Genomic DNA, 21,460 nt, shown 5'->3' with positions numbered 1-21,460 from the left:
AACTGGAGAGAAATTATGTTGTCCATTTTTTTTTTCTTTTTAGAGAGGATTCAGGGAAGTCCTATCTGTGAAAATACCTTTGTATCTCTTTGTATTTGTCATAGTTTAGTTATTAAACCTTTCTAGTATTTGAATTACCAACTAAGCCTCTGGGAAAATCTGACCCCATTTTTTACTGACCATCTCTACTAAAATTGTGCTTATGTACACAATTTTAAACTAAAATTAGCTTAATCATCCTTACTGATTTTAGTTATTTCATCTGTCCATATTGGGAGATAGTTTGGATTACATTTCTGGTGAAACACAAGAGAGATTGCATGAGAAATAAAGGTGCCACTGTCAAGGAAAATAACAACTTCACTGTTGAGAAATGTTGAGGGGAAGGATTGTTGTCTCTGCCTCGCTGGAACTGTTACATGCCATTAGGCTCACTGTAAGTGATCCCCTGATGGATTCTGTGCTGAACAATGAGCTTCAGAACCTGAGGCGTCTTCTTGCCTTTGTAGAGTGACACAGGGCTCTGAAGCATCAATGGGAGTCACAGGGCACACAAAAGGGTGAGGGTAGAGTTACTGCGAGACCATATCTCACTTTCAGGGAAGTAGTGGGAGAGATTGTGTCTTGAGAAGGAAGACAGTTTAGAGGTAACCCTTTTAAGATTTCAATTAGCTATTTAAATGTGTGATTCATGTGCTTAGATGTATGATTGATTACATGCATGTTGACAGGCTAACAACCTTGTTGGATCCTGATTAGCAACGGACAGAGGTATTGTTATGCTGGAATGAACATAATTTTAAAAGAATTGGGATTGAAAGTATTTCAGGTGTCTTTTGTTTTTGATATTTAATTGCAGACATTAAGGGAAACCCTAAGCAAGCTGTTACTAACTGGGACAGAATAAACAAGAGCAATGTTGTAATTCTTATGTTGACAGTCTTGTAACCTTTGGCAAGTTGTAGTAAACACAGGTCACCTTCCTAGTGCTTCACTTCAGATACTTAGAGAATGTCAAAAGAGTGAGTTGAATGCATTGGAAATGAAACTTTTTTTAAAAAAATTAACCTTAATAAATTAGAGTTTGAGAATAACTATAAAGGAGTACCGTGCGAAGTTTGAAGGAGTAAAACCCCGAAGACAGCATGTAATTTAGTCATTTTGAAATGCTTAGATGAAGGATCCAGGAGGTCATATGCATCTAATGAGTTGCCTGTTGCAAATAGTCTTGAGATTTTTGTCGCTTGGGTGGACTTCTTTTGGTCATTTTATGCACGTACTGATTTGTAGCCAGAGCAAATCCTATGGTGAAGTAGCCTCTAAAGGAAATGCCTGAACCATTGCGAACAAAGGTGAAATCATTTTAGATCAGATCAAAGGCTGCTTCAATATATTTACTTCACTTACATAGCATCAGGTTTTTCAAATAATTCAGAGTGGGCTGGGGATGTAGCTCAGTAGGTAGAGTGCTTGCCTAGCATGCAGAAGGTTCTGAGACTGCTTTCCAGCGTTCCGTATGCCAATAGGTGGGCCACATCTGTAATCCCAGAGTTCAGGAGGCAGGGCAGAAGACTCAGAAGGCCAAGGCCATCATCTGCTATATAGCATTTTGGTTATCCTGGGTTACCTCTGACTCTGCTTAAGAAAAAAAAAAAATAAAGGTATATACTTAAGGTCAACTTAAGTATTTAAATACTTAAATATATTTATATACTTTAAAATATTTAAACACTTTATGATTCAAATAGAGGTTTATGCTTTTCATACAGTGAAGTGATCAGGTCATGAAATAATCTTATTTATTTACTTTTACTGTGCTGTGTATTAACACAGTATATCTAATATGAGAAGCAATTCTTTCTCTGCCGCTCCTATTTTAGATATAAAACATTATCATACTTCTACTCTAAACTGATTACAAACAAAACTCATTATGTATGACTGAAATAAGGAAGATTCAGAGCAAGGCAAGCATCATGGTAGAGGAGCAAAGGCCATCAGAGTCAGTGACTACAAGAATAGTGTTTTCCACTAACATAGTTGTCTTTATGGAAAGAGTTCCATGTGAGGATGGCAGAACAAGATCTTAGCCTAACTGTACTGTTATGCCCCAGAGTCAGATTGCTTATGACTCTCTTCCCTTCTATATTTGGTCTTCTGTGATTTTCAGAGTGCTAGTGGAGACCCTTCCTCTCCTACTCAATACTTGCGTTTTAATCGTGTGTCCTTGAATGAGTTTGGCCATCACCAATGAGTTGCATGCTGAGCTGAATCTTTTAGGTATCAGTCTTACCAGCAATCCCCATATGTTTACTTAAAATCATGTGAATACCATCAGTTGCTCTTGTTCAACACTCAAATTATCTGGAAATCTCTAGCTTAAAAGACACTAGACACTAAAATTTCCTGTATTTTACTATAGGAACTACATTTTACAGTGTTCCTTCCCCTTGAAGCTGCCCCTTTCCAAATACATTGTTTTACATGAGCTAAGCATTTATTGTTTGATTTTCTCTCTGACCTTTGATTGTTTCCATTACCAAGTGACTGACTAAAAGTTAGAAAGTCAGACAGATCAAGCAAATAATGCTTCCTGGGTTTAATTATTAATAACTTGAGCTGACATCACAGAAGCCCGTGGGTGAGGCTCATTGCAATGTCATGGTGGTAGAAGTTTGTGAATTTTAACTTGTGTGAAAAGCCATTGCTCTTTTGTCTCCACGCTAGGTGTTAGGAGTGGATAAATGATGTGCACTGCCCTGAGCCCCAAGGCCCGCAGCGGACCTGGCCTGTCTGATATGCATCAGTACAGCCAGTGGCTGGCCAGCAGACACGAAGCTAATTTGCTGCCGATGAAAGAAGACTTGGCCTTGTGGTTAACCAATCTATTAGGTAAGGTTATAAGATATCACTTTGTGAGCAAAGATAACAGTGTCTTGTGTATTTACCTCCTCTCAGAGTGTCCTTCTCCCAAGCATGTGACCGTACCTGGGAAAGAAAGACCTTCTTTATTAGGATTTTTCATCTGGGAAATCGAAGCCTGGAAATTTAAATGAATTTCCCAGTGCCTCTCACATTAGCTGTGTTTCATATCCCCACATCCTGCACTGGAATGTGGAAATCTGCGGTCAAGTTGCCTATACTGTTCCTACTCTGGTCTGATTTATTTCTGACTCACGGGTTTGCAACTGACCATTTTGACCTGTGCTTTGGTTCAAGCTACGGGCCCTGTGAAATCTGCTTCTAAAACTGTCTTTCTTGCCCTACTTTCACATCACACCTTCCAAAGCTGCTGAGGGCCGGAACTCAGGGAGAATACCTATGCTTCGTCCAAGTAGACTGACTAGAGTCATTTAGCTTTGACCTGAAATCTGGTTTTTTGTTTGTTTGTTTGTTTTTGTTTTAAATATACATTTTTGGAAAAGCAGTGTTGTTGAGAAAAGTGATAAGTGCATGCTAATGGTGTCTTTTCTTTTGTCTGATGAATTTCAAGGATCAAAGTATAACAATATTTTGATACAGATTTGTACATATCATATATGTAGCTGAAGCATCCCCAGTAACAGATTTTCCCAGACAGGAAGAGTGAGGCACAACTTTAGGACCTTAGAGTTTTCAGAATGTAGGATTGAGCTGTTGAAGAAGCAGAGCCTGGGTGATGCTTTGTGGTTAGCGGACTGGATGCACTGATACTATTTTATTACTGAAGCAGTCCTGCAAGCTGCAGGCTTCACTTTCTAGCTAGGAAGATGGGGCTTATGTACTGCATCCTTCTGGCTAAAATCTAGCAAAGGCAGGGAACCAGTTTGCCTTTTACAGGGTTTTCTCTGCTTCCTGGTTTTTGTACACATATGCCATATTTAAAAGGCTTTGTCTATGGAAAGATATGTGGTTTTTTCTTCCTCACAAGCGCCCCATTTTGACTAACTTTATGGTTTAACCAAAACTACTAAATGTCAATATAGATAATATACTCTTCAGAAAGGTTTTTAGAATCCCTTTCCCCCAAGCAAGGTCCTCCACCCCACCAGGGGACTGTCTCTAAAAGAAGGAGGAGACTTGCACTTGGTAGTAATTCACTTTTAACTTCATCAAATAGGCAGTCGTGTCCTCCCTTGCCTTTGCCCTTCCAGGGCCCACTGTTATTAATGTTTAGCCATCTGCTACAGATGCAAGTTGTCATTGGAATTATGATACCAAAATTCAGAACACGGTCTCTACTACTTTGTACAGTTCCTCAATCATAGTTAATATCAAATAAGTTGCTGTTCCATTTATAAAGTCCAGTGAAATTGTTAATTGTTTCTTTAAAAAAAAAAGCCTCATTGGGGGCTGAATCATATACTGCCTTGAAAAAATGGTACTGACTGTAATCAGTAGTGTGATCAACAAAGGGCCACGGAGGTGTTAGGACAGGGGGAATGGGAGTGAGTACAACATAGCCCGGTTACACAGGCGTGACCCAGTGTTGGGTGACTAGGTCATCACAGTGTTTCATTTAACCAATGTGATCTTTCTCAGAGAGGCTCGATCGGTGTGAGCAGCCCTCTACAGCCTCAAAGAACAGAGTCAGTGTGTGTAATGGAAAGATCCTTGGATTAGAAATCAGGAGACCTGGCTCCTTTCTGGGCATCAGGAGACCTGGCTGCAGCCTCTGGCTGTTCCACTGGCAGGAAACATGCCCAAAGTCACTCAGCTATCTGTTCTGGGCTTGCTGTCCTCAACCATAAATGACAGAGTTGGAGGAGGTGCTCTTTAATATTCTTTCCAGCTCCTAAAATCTAAGTTTCCAAGAAATCTGAGTCTGGAACTTTGGTTTGGGCAGTTTAGGTCAACAAAATAAATATATAAGCAAAGTAAATATGTAATGGATAATTTTTTAAAAGAAGCAGATTATCTTGTTAACTCTTTATTAGTAGTTGTAGTGAATGAAATGGATAGTTTATGAAACTCTGCAGACAAGGGATCGTAAAGGGATTAAACAATGTAGTTACTGAGTACTGTCTTTCAATGGAGTAGAATTCACCTCAGGTAGAGAAAGACTAGGACTCAGGAAACACTCCCCTGATAATTTGGAAAGGACTCTGAATACTTGGAACTGTTCAAAATGGTAAAACATGTGGAGATGGGAAAATAAACATGGTGTGAGTAATAATGAGAGATGAAGAGCTGAATGGCTTTGTTGGACGATGGCTTTCTTATAAGTAGTAGCAACTCCCAGTGTGCACTTGCTTTGGAAGGAAAACTGTAAACAATTTATTGTTGAGGATGGAGCACTCAGGGTCAGTGCCCTTGCTGCTTTAGTGGAGGACCTGGGCCGTGTTCTCATCACTCACAATAGGCACCTTAGAGCCATCTGTAACTGCAGTCCAGGGCATGTGTTGTCTTCTGTTGGCCTCTGTGGGCACCACACACATATGGTACACATAAACTCATACAAGTACACGCACACACACACACACACACACACACACAGAGGGGGGGTTTAAACCATCTTTTTATCATCTGAGTACTATTCACATATTTTACTGTGTAGTGCTGTCTCTCACATCTTAGCTTCTGTGTGCTTATACCATAGAACTGTCCTGCTGATAGTGTCTGTGTTGGCCCTGTTTCCATACTAAGCACCAAACTTTTCAGTGAGAGAGAAATGCTAAGCTTTTAGATTCTTGTTCTCATGGGGTCACACTTGCAGAGAACTTTGATGATTCCATTTTAGTTATCTTGTTTAAAATTATAACTTTAAAAATGAAAATGCACTTTTTAAAGGATGGTCAGTGATTGAACTTGGATGTTTCTGATCCTATGCATAAACTGTCAATTGGAGATGGAGTTTTTAAAAGGAGAATTCATTTTAAGATTCTTTGAAGACCAAAAAATGGATGAGAGAATGCATGTTTTGCTAATAGATGAATTTATGTCTCTAATGTGATATGTGATACTGTAAATACCATTGTAGAGTTCTAGTCATAAAGATGAAGAGACAGTAATGAACTGTGAGTCACCCCCAGCTTATGTAGTAGTACTGGCTATCCTGTGGGATGTGTGCTAGTTGAAATAGGCGACATGACTTGTGAGGAGGTCACTCTCTGTGTTTTGGAGCACTCACATGCCCTTAGGCATCTTGCAGGAAATACTCTGTGACTGTGTAGGTCTGCTGCATTTTTTGATTGTAGCTGGGGCCATGGACTAGCATATGTTAAACATTTAAGAAAGACTGAGCTGAGCCATGCAGATTCTACCACCTTCAGTAAGAATGTGTGCAGGGCTGCCTCTTACATGGTGCTTTCTGTTATCCATTACTGACAGGTCTGATACACATTAAATGCACATGTTCTGTCTGTACTGTAAGCTGTCTACTTGGCTCCTTTAACTTGGAACCAAGTATCACTCACTCACTGTTTTTGTCTCTACAATGTATCATGACACTAAAAACTTATGCCAACAAATGTTTAGGAAATTTTAATTATCACTTTGAGCATAAAGAGTGTTATATATAAATAGCCCTAGATTGCATCAGTCATCCATGATGGAGAATTAAGTATATCTAACTCTGTGGTTGGTAGTGGACTTCAGAGGATTGGGTTGGTGTGGCTATGAGACAAATGTAGTAGCAAAATGTTCGTGTCACTTGGGTTTTTATATACTTTAGAAATTATACTTTATCTTCTATTAGTTTTGTTCAGTGATACTGAAGCTATTTGTATTGTATTTTAAAGAAAGTCTTATCAAGCATTAAAAGGAGTTGATGGGTTTATTATCTACATAGAAGTACCCTCTATTTCCCCCAAATCTAAATTACACTGAATTGATTTTGCTTATATCACTTAGAAAGTGCATTGATAGTTGACAGTATTTAAAGTTCCACTTTCCTGATATTCTTCATGGATAGACAAGAAAATTTAGCAGTTTTCAATTTAGCATAAGTGATACGTTTAAATTTTCCAATTATTTTTAAAACTACAATTTTCTTTATTAAAAAGTAAACATTGAGCCGGATGTAGCGGCATATGCCTTTAGTCCCAACCCCTGGGAGATGGAGGCAGGCAGACCTCTGTACAAGGCCAACTTGGTTTACAAAGCAAGTTCCAGGACAGTCAGGGCTGTTGCACAGAGAAACCCTGTCTCAAGGAAGCCACTGCTATCAAACACAGCTGTGGTCCAGTAAGCGTGGGACAGAAGGGTCTTCCTACTGCAGGGCACCTTTTCTATGGGTTATCATGAGCTCTGGTGTCATGAGTCACTTCCTATATCATACTCTCAAGATTCAGTCTCAAAAATACCAAGTAATTTGAGATAAGGTAATTCACTGTTAAAAGTACTAGCTTGGATTGCATTAGAAAATGAATGATATATAAGTTCTCTAGTAGTGGAAGGTACGGAGGGATTAGAGCTTGCTGCAGTAGCATCAGAATTATCTTTAGACACTAAAACTAAACCCGGTTTCCTCTGCCATGTTCCAAAGCAGCTATTAGAACATGGCTGCACAATCTTCTCAGCTGTGTCCCAGGCATCCTGTTCACTTCACAGTCCCAAGATGACCATTTTCATACTTCTATGTAAGGAAGCAGAACAATAACCATTTCATTTGGGAGAATGGTCTGCTGTAGGAAATAGTCACTGTATGTTCAGTAAATATTGAAATTGCCAAGATGAATGGCTGAGAGCATAGACTTTGAACCTGGAGTACCTGGGTCAAAGGGCTCTGTGCTAATTGTGTGGATTTGTCTTACAAAACAGTAAATAGTAGCATGCACTCTGTTGTACTGTGAGAGTCCTCCCTAAAAATCCTAAGGCTGATGATGTTTTTGTTCATTAGCCTTTAGGGCCAAAAGGGCCAGTGCCTACTGTGCTACTCAATCAGATGCCTTGGTCACTACTACCCAGCTATCGGTCATGACTGAAAGGATGTCAAATTAAAGTTCAGTACTGTGGATGCAGAAAATAATTATATAAATTCAAGATCAGAGTACCTTACGCCCATGGCACTTATGGGCTGAAGTATCTGGCAGTCCAAAATGGTTTAGTGGTACCCATCTATTATTCTTGATTCTCTAGACATGCTTAGACATAGGAAAGGCGGGGCTAAGAATGTGGCAATGATCTAACTCCAGATACACCACACCTTGTGTATGCTTTATAATCTGATATGTGAAGTTGCCTAATACAATAAAGAAGACCTGATTTGTGAAGCAGAGGTCATTAATTGCATGCTATTTTATTAAGGAATTATAATTCCTTCTTCATAGCCTGCTCTTATGGATAAGTTTTGGGTAAACCCAACTGGCATTGTATTCTGCTTTTTCCTTAAATGCTGTTAGTGATATGTGTGGAATGTAAGTAGAGTAGTGAATCATTCCATAAAACTATTATAACTGACTTCTTACAATTATATAGTACATTGAAAATATATATTTAATGACTTAATATTTTGATGGAAATATATTACATATAAAGGATTTTTTAAATAGAACTTTTCAGTCTTGCATTTTTCCTTCATTTGAGGCAGTCCATTTCAACTATAAAGTATATAACAGTCTCAGTTTTAGCCAAAAACCCCACCTTTCTAAGTTATAAAATACACAGAATTGAAAGCTGACACCTAATATATTCTTCATTGGATACAGATGTTCAGTGTAAAATTTTTTCAGTGTTCATAGTGGCCAGGACAATGGACATTTGTGAGATCCAAGGAAAATCAAGTGAAATGTGTAACTCTGGGCAAATTTCTGATGATTCTTTAATGAAAACTAATTTTCTTTTCATTATTAAAAATTCTTTTCAACTTATTGTAGTCATCTAGTCACTTTAAAATATGAGGAGGAGTCATAAAATTGCTGTGGAGTTTAACACATTAAGCTCCTTCCAGAGGCAGGATATCTTTGCAAAATAAAAAAGGAATCATTCAACAAAATCAGTTAAGAACTTGGTGTAAAGTTTATTGTGATATTTAAACAGATCTCCATGAACTGACAATTTTAGGCCAGTATTTCTGGTATTAATTGCCATGCCTTCTTTCAGGATAACTTTCTCCTCATTGGACTGACATTCTGAGCAAAGCATACAATCTTTTCTGCTGGCTTTTTGTGTTTTAAGACTCCTTTTCTCCTTTCTGAGTCGACTGAACTCAGTGTATATTTAAACTCAATGCAGCCTGCACAGGAGAACCTCTGGGGTCTGCATTTACACCACTGCTGCTTTGTGATCTGGAGAAGTCATTATCCTAACCAGAGGCTGGCACGTGAGCTGCTCAGCAGGGAAAAAGAACAGAAGAACTAACTCCTTTCCCCTCTGATATACTCCCCCCTGGCATGTGTGTGCATGTACATATGCATGCGTGCGCGCGCGCGCACACACACACACACACACCACACATACACTACATGAACGTCATTTCAAACAGATTTTTCTTTAAAAAAAAAAGAAGTTTAAACATTGGATACTGTAAGTGTAAATCAGTAGTTTTGCCGTGACTTATGTAGGCTGTATGTAAGTGTCACTGCACTTTTTGTAAGATAAGCCTGTGTGAGCCCCAGTGTTTTGTCAAGGTTTTCTAGACGTTTTAGTTGTTAATTCACATGCTTGCTGATTGCATTTACCTGGCACTCATCACGTGAATCATACAACGATTACCTCTAGAGATTTCATTTAAAATGTTTATCTGTTTGTACCCAAGGCCTTGACCATGAACTGGTCCTGTTGCCTGTACCTTCTGAATGCTGGGATTTTAGTCATACAGGTCCAAGCCTGTTGTTTGCAGTGCTCAGGATGGAACCCAGGGCTTTGAATATGCCAGGCATGCACTGTACCAACCAAGCTGCATTCAGTCTCAATTGGTTCATGTCATATTGAGGAAAGTAGAGCTTTACACAAAACATGTAATTTCTAAAGGAAGAACATGTTTGGTATGCACCCCCAAACAGAAGCTATTTGTATGAATGACTGTATAGAAGAGTAGTGAGCTCTGAGAAATCAGTTCCAGGAAGCAGAGTAGGGAGATGGACTTCAGCCAGGGAGAGAACAGGACTCTGAAGGCAGGTCCATGCCAGGAAGAGTGGAAGGCTGTGAGGGATCTGATCAAGGCAGATGGGAAGCACAGGCAGATTTGAAGCATATGAATAGAAAGGTGGTCAGAGGGATCACTGGAGCCCATTGGATACTGGGATAAACTGCATAGATGTGCTTTGCAACATAGAGGTGGGATAGAGCGTGTTCAGCACAGCTATCTGTATGGGTAAAAAAAGTTGAGTCCACACCTAGGGAACAACCCCCATGCCTCCTGTTATCATGCTAGTCATCAGTCTATGATGGATGGGCAAAAGAGGTAACTTGAGTCAACAGGATTTGTGACTTTTAAGTTTTGGGAAATCAAGGCAGAATAAAAGCACCCCAAACCCAAGAACAAACAAACAAACAAACAACCCACCCAGATCACTGAAAATGAGGACCAGAGCAAAGGAGAGGAGGGCCTGGGAAAGTTGCCTTGTGACAACTATGGCAAGATACAAGTAGTGCTTAAATTTGGGGGATCATGGCAGCTGAAGGGAGTTGAATTCCTTGCGATATGACTAAAATGTTCTGAAATTGTGATGATGACTGTACATTTCTAAATATATGTGCAGTATTTATAAAAGGTCAAATGAGAAAGGTGGTTGAGTGATCTCATTAAAGCTATCTAAAAATTAAGAGGAAAAGGAGAAAGAAAATATAGTCTGGGATCATTTTAGAAAAGTAAGAGACTAACTGGGATCCAGTCAAGTATAAAGATGATGGTTGAGGACCATAAGCTTCAGAGAGCTGTGCTGACTCTGTGAGGGCCATTGTGGGGAGGAGCAAAGCTGAGCTCTGGGCCTAACTGCCATCTCAAGGCTCTACTCAGAAGGGGAATGCTCTAATGGGTTTTATGTTTTACTTAGGGACCCATGTACCCCAGGCTGGCTTTCAGCTTCAAATGTAGCCAAGGATGATCTTGAGCTACTGATTGTTCTGCCTCTTCTGTGCGAATGATTTGATTGTGGTTGTGGGCCACCACCTAAGGATTTTCATATGTGTTGCTAGGGAGCGAATCTACGCGTTTATGCACGCTAGCCATGCACTCTAGCAATTGAGCTGTTGTTATAATTAGATGATGATATATGATATACCAGTTCTGTGTCACAGGCCAAAATAATTGAGGGGGCTACCAAGGATGAGAACTCTTTACATGCAAAGAGACCACATGCACGTTTATATCTAATACATTTTGTTTTGTTATTTCTGTTAATATAGAAACCCTATGAAAGTTAGTTCTTTGAGTTTCATTGACTGTTTTTCATTTTTGCTGGTTGTTAATTGTGGGAAATGTTTTATCCAAGATACCATTTGTCAAATTAAAATGAATTACAATTTTTGTACAGTTAGAATGCATATAAAGTATTAAGGATCTGGCCATGAAATGAAACCATAAAATGCCAAGAAACCATGCTTGCGGCCATTTCAGTGAATTCACTTCTAATGAAATGATGTTCTTTAATGTGACTCTGATGTCTGTTCTAGGGAAAGAAAATGTTTTTGTAAAACTCTGTTTTATTATTCCAGGGAAAGAGATTACAGCAGAAACCTTCATGGAGAAGTTGGATAATGGTGCCTTGCTCTGTCAGCTTGCAGCAACGGTGCAGGAGAAATTCAAAGAGAGCATGGATGCCAACAAGCCTGCCAAGGTAAAGTCTCTGTAGAGAAGGCACTGGTGAGAGGCAGTGCTCCCGTGTGGATGGTCCCCATGCAGAAGGCACTGCTGAGAGGCAGGTACCCCTGTGTGGTTGGTCCCCATGCAGAAGGCACTGCTGAGAGGCAGGTACCCCTGTGTGGTTGGTCCCCATGCAAAAGGCACCGGTAAGTGGCACATACTCTTGTATGGACAGTCCCCATCCAGAAAGTACTTTGAGAAATGGATATTCCTGTGTGAAGGTTTCCCAGTGCAGAAGACACTGCAGTAACCACGGAGCACGGAAGCTGGTTTGTAATTAGGGAACATGTCATCCTCTTTGCTATTTTATTAATTACATACTCCTTTCAATAAGTGTAATTAAGTGAAAGCTTATGGAAAGCTGGTGCTGTTCTAAGAGCTCATTGTCCATAAACTGGCTACATCTGAAACACTATCAAAAATCACTGCAGATATAACTGTCATCGAGTAATGAAATAAATCAAGCACAAAGGTTTACTAAATAGATCCATTGGTGTAATGCAATATAGTGTAATGCAATGGATCCGAAATGTTATTTTTGTGTGTTTTAATAAGTATTATCATTGATCTACACAGCTTTAGGCAAATTATTTTACTTTTTAATTGCTCAATTTCTTAATTTCTTTTTGGGAGTTAAGTCTAATCTTTTTAGCTGTCACCAGCATATTGGAAAAATACAATACTCAGTAATTTTGAGTAAACAAGATAGATAATAGTTTTTTCATTTTTAATATGTAAGGGAAAGAAGAAAAAACAAAATTCAAAAGATGTTGAAGACAGCTTAAAGAGGAAGACACACACAGTTATGAATGGTTCCTGCACCCATGGTGGAGTAGCGGTGCAGGGCATGTGTGTATTTATCAGCAAGCACTTAGTTTTGATAGACTTCATCTTTATACATATGTAACTATATTTTTATTGTTTAGAGTTTTCTTTCAAATGTTTATTAGTATACAGTGATTATGACTATCAATGGGTTTTACTATGGCATTTTACATTTTATATGAGTGTTCACAGTATTACGTACTCCACCAACTCTGAGGCAGTTGTTTTTCTTCAGAGCAGTTCCATGATGCTGTAGTTAACCCAGGGCCTTCCAAACCCCGTTACCAGGAGTAGCATGTGGCTAATGTTAAGAAATAGACTGGAATCCCGGCCCGACCTTCAGTCTGCTTCCCTATGGGACACTTCCTGAACACATTTCTCAAAAGCTACCCAGGAGAGCCGTGTGCTGTGCTGCATGCCCATGTGTTTTCTTTTCACGTTTTCTCCCTCCATTAGAAGGTCGCACATCCCAAGGGATTTGCACAGCTGCTTTGGCTAGAAAGCAGCTGCATAAGAATGTCGCAGACACCACCTTCCAATTCCAGTTCTGATGCCCTTGCTTCAGTGGAAAAATGCTTTATACAATGCTTAACAGCAGACTCTTGTCCTTAAACCGTCATCTCCACTGTTGTGGGACAGACCTTCATGTATGTGATTTAGTAATGAAATGTACTGTCCTGAAAGAAGGCCAGTTTGTACAGAAACTTTAAAGCAACTAGCAAAGAAAAAAATGGCATTGTAACTAGGCTTTATTTGCAGATGTCACTAACATGCATTTTTATTGTTGTTAGGAACAAAAAGACCAAAGCCCCAGGTTAGGATAACACAGAGGAAAACTGCCCTGCTAAGAATACTATATATTTTTTGGTTTCGTTTGTTTTAGAAGATGTCTTTTCAGGCCAGAAGCAAAGATCCACAGAGTTGTAATTTTGTAGCAGTGAGGTGTAAGACAGGCTTGTGCTAGCCGTTAACTGGCTCTGTCTGATGCTTAGTTTTTAATCTTTAATTTTCAGTTAGTACTAATTATTTATAATGTAGTAATGTGCACTCTGGATAAACAGTGTATACCTGCTGTGTAAACAATGCATCATTCAAAAGTTGAAAATCAACATGGTTACTATTACTGTGTCTATTAGCACTTATAAGTACTAATTCAACTCATTCAACTGTGCATGTCACCCCATCTACATCCCTTCCCTACATGAACGAGGGTTGACAGCCCTTAGTGAATATTTTCAATTACCTAGGAGAAATCAGTGCTTTGTAAACATCCATTTAGCACATCTATAGCCTCTGAGACCACATCTTTAACCATTCACTCTAGTCTTCATGGTAGTGCTCAGACACTATGGGAGTGCTGAGACCAAGAACTTTTTAACTGCTTTCTTCTAAAGCCTCATTTATATAATAAAACTATAAACAAAAATAACAAAATAAAAAATTCTTGCAAGTTCACAAGAACTGCAGTGAGATTTTATAAAATCTGGATTTTCTTTTTTTGTTTTTTGGTTTTTTTTTCGAATTTTTTCCATCTTTATTAAACTGGGTATTTCTTATTTACATTTCAAATGTTATTCCCTTTCCCAGTTTCCAGGACAACATCACCCTAATCCCTCCCCCTCCCCTTCTACATGGGTGTTCCCCTCCCCATCCTCCCCCCATTACCGCCCTCCCACCAACAATCATGTTCACTGGGGGTTCAGTCTTGGCAGGACCAAGGGCTTCCCCTCCCACTGGTACCTTTACTAGACTATTCATTGTTACCTATGGATTTTCTTAATCCCAGTCTTTTTAGTTAAATATGATGTAACATTTTACTGTGGCTGTGACAAATTTTTTAGTCTACAAATATAACTGTTTCTTTTTAAAGAGAAGATTAAAATGTAGTATTGCTTCATTTCTGGTGCTCGGACACCCAAATTTAATCTGAGTCCATTTGGTATAATAGCTTTTGGCTGAGTTTTCTTTTATGTCTTTGACACAATTTATGTATTTCACAATGACTTCTGAAGTCAAAATAGGATATACCTTTGTGAACAATACAGCATTTTCAAAAGTTGAAAATCAAAGTGGTTATTATCATAGTGGTCATTATTATTCATAAATATGCTTTTTTCAAACTGTGATTTTCAATCTAGCTTCTCTTCATAGTGAAACTTGATGTATAGGAGAGCTGGGCCATGCTTGGTACACATCTGCCATCCCAGCACTTGAAAACTGGAGGTAGTAGGATAAGGAGTTCACAGTCATCCTTGTTGTGTACAGAGTTCAAGGTCAGCACAGGCTACATGAGACCCGATCTCAGAGAGAAGGAAGCAGGGAGGGAAAGAGGGAAGAGAGGGAAAGAGATTGCTTAAGATGGTATAACATTTTGTTTCTATTCAATCTAAGTCTATATTAAAGGACAATTTACTATAACTCAAGTTTTAGCAACATACATAAATACTATTATAATATAGAAATACGAATATTTCCCAGAGGGAAAAGACCCTTTCAGTTGTCCATAAATAATAATTGTACTATAGCAACATGTCTATTCTGTGTGTGTTTGTGTTATGTCTCTCTATATGACCTGTGTGCATGCATGTGTTTGTATATATGCCTGTAAAAATGAGTCTCTGATGTCTGGGTGTGTAACTGTGTGAGTGTATGTGTCTCTGTGTATATGTCTGTGTGTCAATGTGTATTTTTGTTTCTATGTGTGTCTGTGTATGTGTGTGTGCATATATGTATGTGTCAGAGTTTCTGTGTGTGAGTTTCTGTTTGCATGTCTATATATATTTTTGTGTTGTGTATATGTGTTTTTGTCTCTGTATATGTATGTCATATGTGTTTTTGTGTGCTGTGCATGTGTGTTTGCATGTGTATGTTTGTATGTGTACTGTGTATATGTGTGTTTAGAGTCTGTGTATGTTTATGTTTTGTATGTATGTGTGTACATATGTGTATGTCAGTGTATGTATGTATATGTATATATAATGTATATATCAGTGTATGTATGTATGTGTGTCTGCATATGTTTTTGTGTGTGCTATGTATATTTCTCTATGTGAATATCTATGTGTATATGTGTGTGTGTGTGTGTGTGTATCTGTGTGTATGGTGACTATCCTACATTTCATACTGAATTTAGTGACAATAGATGAACTGGTCAGCTTCTCCTCTGAATTAATTAATGAGAGCATACCAGGAAGCCCTTAGTGATTTCTTCTCCTATCTTGAATTCCATTTTCTGATTTTCCAAGCATTTTTATTTACTTTTCCAGATTAATGATTCATTTGGGAGTTTTACAGCTGTGTAAGCATGTTTAAGCAAGTGCATGAAATATGCTCTTATATAAAGATTTTTATATGTATTTATATATTTATATAAAGGCAGTTTATAGCTTTAATGTTGCTGCATAGACTGAGAACGTTTTGTACCTGCTTTGGTTTGCCTAGACACTCTGCTCATGAAGAAATTGTGTTCTATAATTCCTCTCTCAGAATATTAGTATGTCCCAGCTAGAACCAGCCTGTCTGTTTCGCCTTTGCTTGATGGGTGATTTTCTCACATAGCACGGTTTCAATAGAATCAGCAGAATCATATGGTAGATATATGATACATTTGAGTCAAGTCTATAGCAATTTAATGTAAAATTAGTATGTGTATCAGAATATAACAAATTTACTATTACTATCAGTCTGAAAATCACAGGAGGTTATCACTAATTTGAAGTTCTTGAATGGTGAAAAGATATTTAAGCCTACTATTTCTTTTTATTAATAATTAAAAACCTGTTGTAAATTAATTAGTTAATTTACATCCCAAGTACTGACTCTGTTCCCCATCTCCCCCCATCTCCACTCTCCTTCTCCTTTGAGAGGGTGGAACTCCTCCGGTATCCCCTACCCTGGCCATCAAGTCTCTGCCAGATTAGATGCATCTCCTCCCACTGAAGCCAGACAAGGCAGCCCTGCTGGGGAACTGATACTCTAGTCAGTCTACAGCTGTAGGAACAGCCTACGCTCCAGTTATTGGGGGACACACAATTGGGGGACTGAGTTATGCATCTGTTGTGTATGTGCCAAGGGCCTCATTCCAGCTTGCGTGTATTCTTTGGTTGATGGCTTGGTTTCTGAGACCTTCCAGAGGCCCAGGTTAGTGGATTCTGTTGGTCATCCTATTGTGTTCCCATCCTCTTCAGGGCCTTCAGTCCTTTCCCCAGTTCTTCCACAAGAGTCCCCAACCTCCATCCAATGTTTGGCTGTGGGTATCTCTGTGTTTCAGCTGCTGATGGATAGAGCCTCTCAAAAGCTAGGCTTCTGTCTGCAAGCACAACATAGTATCATTAATAATCTTTTTAATATTCTATATTTCAGATTTTGTTTTTGCTTGTGAGTATGTGTGTGGTATCAATAGTGCACATTAGCATGGTTACTTGTGTCTGGGTATGGATATGCCTGTTTTCTTTGATAATTTTCTACCTTGTGTATTACGGCCATCTTTCTCACTTGAACACAGAACAGAGCTCACCTCAACTTAGTTTGTATAGCTAGCCAGCTTGACCTGGGGTATCAGACACCTAGGAGCTGGGGTTAGAGGTTGCCTATAAGGCCTTTCTAGCATTGACCTTGGTGCCGGGGCCCAAACTCAGGTCCTCACACTTGTACTGAAAGTTTTGCCCACTGAGGCATCTTTTTTTTTTTTTAAATTGAGTATGTCTTATTTACATTTTGAGTGTTATTCCCTTTCCCTGTTTCTGGGCCAACATCCCCCTACCCCCTCCCCCTCCCCTTTTTATGGGTGTTCCCCTCCCCATCTTCCCCCTATTGCCGCCCTCCCCCCAACAATCACGTTCACTGAGGGTTCAGTCTTAGCAGGACCCAGGGCTTCCCCTTCCACTGGTGATCTTACTAGGATATTCATTGCTACCTATGAGGTTGGAGCCCAGGGTCAGTCCATGTATAGTCTTTGGGTAGTGGCTTAGTCCCTGGAAGTTCTGGTTGCTTGGCATTGTTGTTCATAAGGGGTCTCGAGCCCCTTCAAGCTCTTCGAGTTCTTTCTCTGATTCCTTCAACGGGGGTCCTATTCTCAGTTCAGTGGTTTGCTGCTGGCATTCGCCTCTGTGTTTGCTGTATTCTGGCTGTGTCTCTCAGGAGCGATCTACATCCGGCTCCTGTCTGCCTGCACTTCTTTGCTTCCTCCATCTTGTCTAATTGGATGGCTGTATAAGTATGGGCCACATGTGGGGCAGGCTCTGAATGGGTGTTCCTTCTGCCTCTCTTTTAATCTTTGCTGAGGCATCTTTCTATTTCTAGCCTTCTAGTGTCCTTCTACTAGGGTGAAACTAAAACAAGTGAGGAACCCACGCTTTTGTTGATTCGATTGTATGCTTTCTGACTTTAGTTCAGGCCCAAACTTGGCATCTCCAGTAAAGAGGAGGATCCTTGCGTGCCTGGTCTGGACAGTTAAACTGTTCATGTCTCTCCTTGGACATTTACTCACCTGTGATGAGTCACTCCTTCTAATTATGTGTATGTGTATATTCTTAGCTGGTAGTGTAGCTAGGTTGAAGAGAACTTAACTATTGCGTGTGAAACCTTAGATCTGATCTCTTAGCACCACAAAACAAAAACCAAAAACCAAACTAGAAAAAATAGTTTTACACTTAAAAATTTATTGTTTAAAATGTGAAGTACTAGGATTAAAAAAACAGAAAGTGAACCATGATGATCTAGAAGGGTGAAAAATATTATGGAAATAAATTTTGTGGGTTAAGGCAAAGAGAAAATAGAGTAGAAAAATTGGTGATAAACTCCAATTTCCTAAGATTTATAAAGTAAAAATATCATAAATGTGTTAAAGTAAATAATTTTCCAATAAGTTAAAATTCTTTCTTCATGGATTCTTAATTTCTGACCATGGTCAATCTAGGCAACTGTTTGTTGACTCAGTGCTTTCCTACCAGGAATATTTCTGTCCTGACTGTTTTACAGAGAGATGCCATGATGGAGCTCAGAGTGAAGTAGTACATGGTACTGTGCCGCTGGGAGGTTTAAGAACAGAGTGCAAATGAGTTTGACATGTTTTCCTTCCCAGCCAGCTGATTTTTAGACTTAATATGGGCCACATGTGCAGATTGAGGTACAAAATGGCAGCTAAGCAAAAGTGGCTATTACCTAAATTATAGCTGTGAGGTATGTGTGTGTGTGTGTGTGTGTGTGTGTGTGTGTGTGTGTGTATGTGTGTGCGTATGTGTGTGCGCACACATGTGTGCACACATGCATGTGTGATGTTTACAGGTCATGAATCTAGAAAAGGTTCCAGGAGAGGGAAATAAGGGATTGTAATGAGGGTGCAAAAGAGAGGGAAATAGAACATGGGTCCTGAAAGCTGAAGTTGGGGCTGTTTGGGGAGAGGAGAGGGACCAGCTTGACATGGGTGAGGGGCAGACAGGACTAACATTTCCAGCATAGATATTCTTATATACAGAAGGAGTTGTAAAATAAATATGTGCATATTTCAATATTAATGTTTGTATTTCATCTTAGGTATGTATTTTATCTACTTTTGTTATATATTGTATATACAGGATAAGGTCAGAGTAGAACAGTGTATAAAGACACATATAAAATACTGTGATGACAGGGCCTGGAGAGAGGGCTTCAGTGGTTAGGAGCAATGGCTATTCTTCCAGCAGGCCCATGGTAATTTTCCCAAATGGTGGTTCACAGCTGTCTATAACTGTACTTCCTGGGGACCTGACACCTCTTCTGACCCCTGAGGGCACTGCATCGATGTGGTACAGAGACATCCATGCAGGCAAAATTCCCATACATATAAGTAAATAATAAATAACTTCTAAAACCAGTATGCCACAGTGTGTCATAGAAAAATGGTAGTTCAGTAGCTCAAGGGTTCAGTGTTTCACTGCAGAAGCTCACGGTCCATCATGGAACAGCTGAAAGGCAGGGGCATTTGCCTGCTGTCCTGTAATTCCACCCAGCTCCTGTCCTGTCCTCTGAAGCTCAAGCCTGTGTTCAAGACCCTGCCAGGGTTCAACTTGATGCACCCCTGATGCCTGGGATGCATGTGAATTTTGAAACCATCTTGTTTTCGTGTTTCATACCAAACACTGAGGTGTGGGGCAGTGTGATTTTTATAACATTGGAATGCTAAAAGGTCTGTGGTCCTTGTGTGTTACAGACCTGCAGGTAGTGTGCAGGATAACAGGAGCTCTGTGAAAAGCATATGTATATGAGATTCTGGTTTTTCTATTTACAAAAATTAAGAAACGTACATTTTCCATTCTAGCAGATGGAAGCCAAGAAACAAGGCATTGGTTGATGTGTGATGAAAAGCTCTTACTTTGCGATAAGTCCTCCTCTGTGCTTTAAACACATTAATTTTTTATGTTGTGTCTGAGTGTGTGGAGATGTGTTTGGGATTCCTTTCCAGCTCACGCAATGGGTAATAGTGTGGATTTGATACTTCTATGGGTGTACAATGTTATTTGGTGCTTGTATCATATAAGAACTATTCTAGGGGCTGGAAACGGGGGAGGTGGGGGTCCCATGGGTAAGATCACTGGCTACTCTTCCAGAGGACTCTGTCTTAGAACCTACATGGTGACTTAGAACTATCTCTAATTTTAGTTTTGGGGTTCTAATACCCTGTTCTGATTTTATATGCACCAGACAAACATGTGGTACATATTCACACATGTAGAAAAATACTCATAGAAAACAAGAAATTTCTAATATGTCAGGAAGTAAGAACTTTGACAGTTAATGGGAATTATCCATGTATCATGCATTTAGAAAAATCTAGCAAAATAACCTGTCTGTACTGGAAAGTATTCTACTTTTGGTTTACTCTTAGATAAAAAGATGTCTCTCCCAGTTCTCTCAAGTATCGTCTTTTCCTAGAGCACGGTGTACAGTGTGGGTCAGTTAGCTGAGAACTGGAAAGAGGAACAGAAACTGGAAATCATGATGTCACCTGTTTACCCGGACACAGGCTCTACTGATGGACTCTAACTGGGAACTCGGAGTCACGTCTTCCCTTTGTGTTGTGCTGTAGAGCAAATTAGAGTGTTGGCTTTTAATTTACATAGAAGACCTTTGCTTCTCAAGTAGTTAGGTTTCTAGTGGTCCAGCATCTTAACAGAGAGAGATGACTGACCTGATTCTGTTTTGACAGCCATATCCCGAGAGTTAGGCCCCTCCTCGAATTCTTCCATTCTAGTCTCTGACTGTATCAATATTGAAGGAACTTATTTTAGTCACAGTTCTGACCCTTCTTAATCATCCATTTCTTCATATCTACCTTCGTTTAATGTGAAGTGTTCCCTACGTGATTACATGTTTGAGCTCTTAACCTCAGCAGGGGGTATTTTTCAGGAGTCTAGGCAATCTTTAGAAAGTGGAATGTCACTGGAGGAAGTGGGTTTCTAGGGGCAGGCCTTGAGGTTAATAGCCTGGACATGTCACTTCCACACAGGGCAGGCTCCCATGCCTTGCCCACCATGCTGGACTGTATCTCTGCCTAAGCCATGAGCCAGAACTCCCCCTTCCCTTCTATTGCTCCTTGTCAGGCATTTGCTCACAGCACTAGAAAAGCCATCAAGATTTTATTATACAACAGATCTTGATAAGTCTCACTGAATGACCTCAAACCCATACCCTGAAGAGACATGCACTGCCTGCCATTTTCTAGGTTTTAATTTCCTTTCTCCACCAACTAATGTCATTGAGTTTGCGCATGGGCAGTAGTTAGTGTAAGTGCTCACAGGACACGTCCCTGGCCACTCTTGGGAGGGTAGTGCACATAGGACAGCTTGTTGTCCAGTCCCAGTTCACTGCTCTGTTGATTTTACAATCATCACTTGTCCCTTTCAGATTATTAGTCTCCCAGTCTCATTCATA

General features: G+C 39.6%; 1 protein-coding gene across 5 annotated transcripts in view; it reads left to right on the top strand.

Moving 5' to 3' along the window:
• The window catches only part of Gas2 (growth arrest specific 2), a 112,324-nt gene that overhangs the window by 6,523 nt on the left and 84,341 nt on the right, over positions 1–21,460 (top strand). For 4 of the 5 annotated variants that reach the window (XM_032893531.1, XM_032893530.1, XM_032893534.1 and 1 more), the window contains 2 exons: positions 2,728–2,892; positions 11,578–11,699. In XM_032893531.1, the coding sequence (XP_032749422.1) occupies positions 2,745–2,892; positions 11,578–11,699 (270 nt within the window). In that variant the 5' untranslated portion in view covers positions 2,728–2,744. Of the gene's footprint in view, positions 1–1,510; positions 2,281–2,727; positions 2,893–11,577; positions 11,700–21,460 lie in introns of those variants that run through there. The other variant, XM_032893529.1, reaches the window with a different exon arrangement.

This window comes from Rattus rattus, chromosome 2 (assembly GCF_011064425.1).
Source record: "Rattus rattus isolate New Zealand chromosome 2, Rrattus_CSIRO_v1, whole genome shotgun sequence".
Classification (NCBI taxonomy): Eukaryota; Metazoa; Chordata; class Mammalia; order Rodentia; family Muridae; genus Rattus; species Rattus rattus.
Note: the sequence above shows the minus strand (reverse complement) of the source record. Positions and strands in the feature narration are given on the sequence as shown.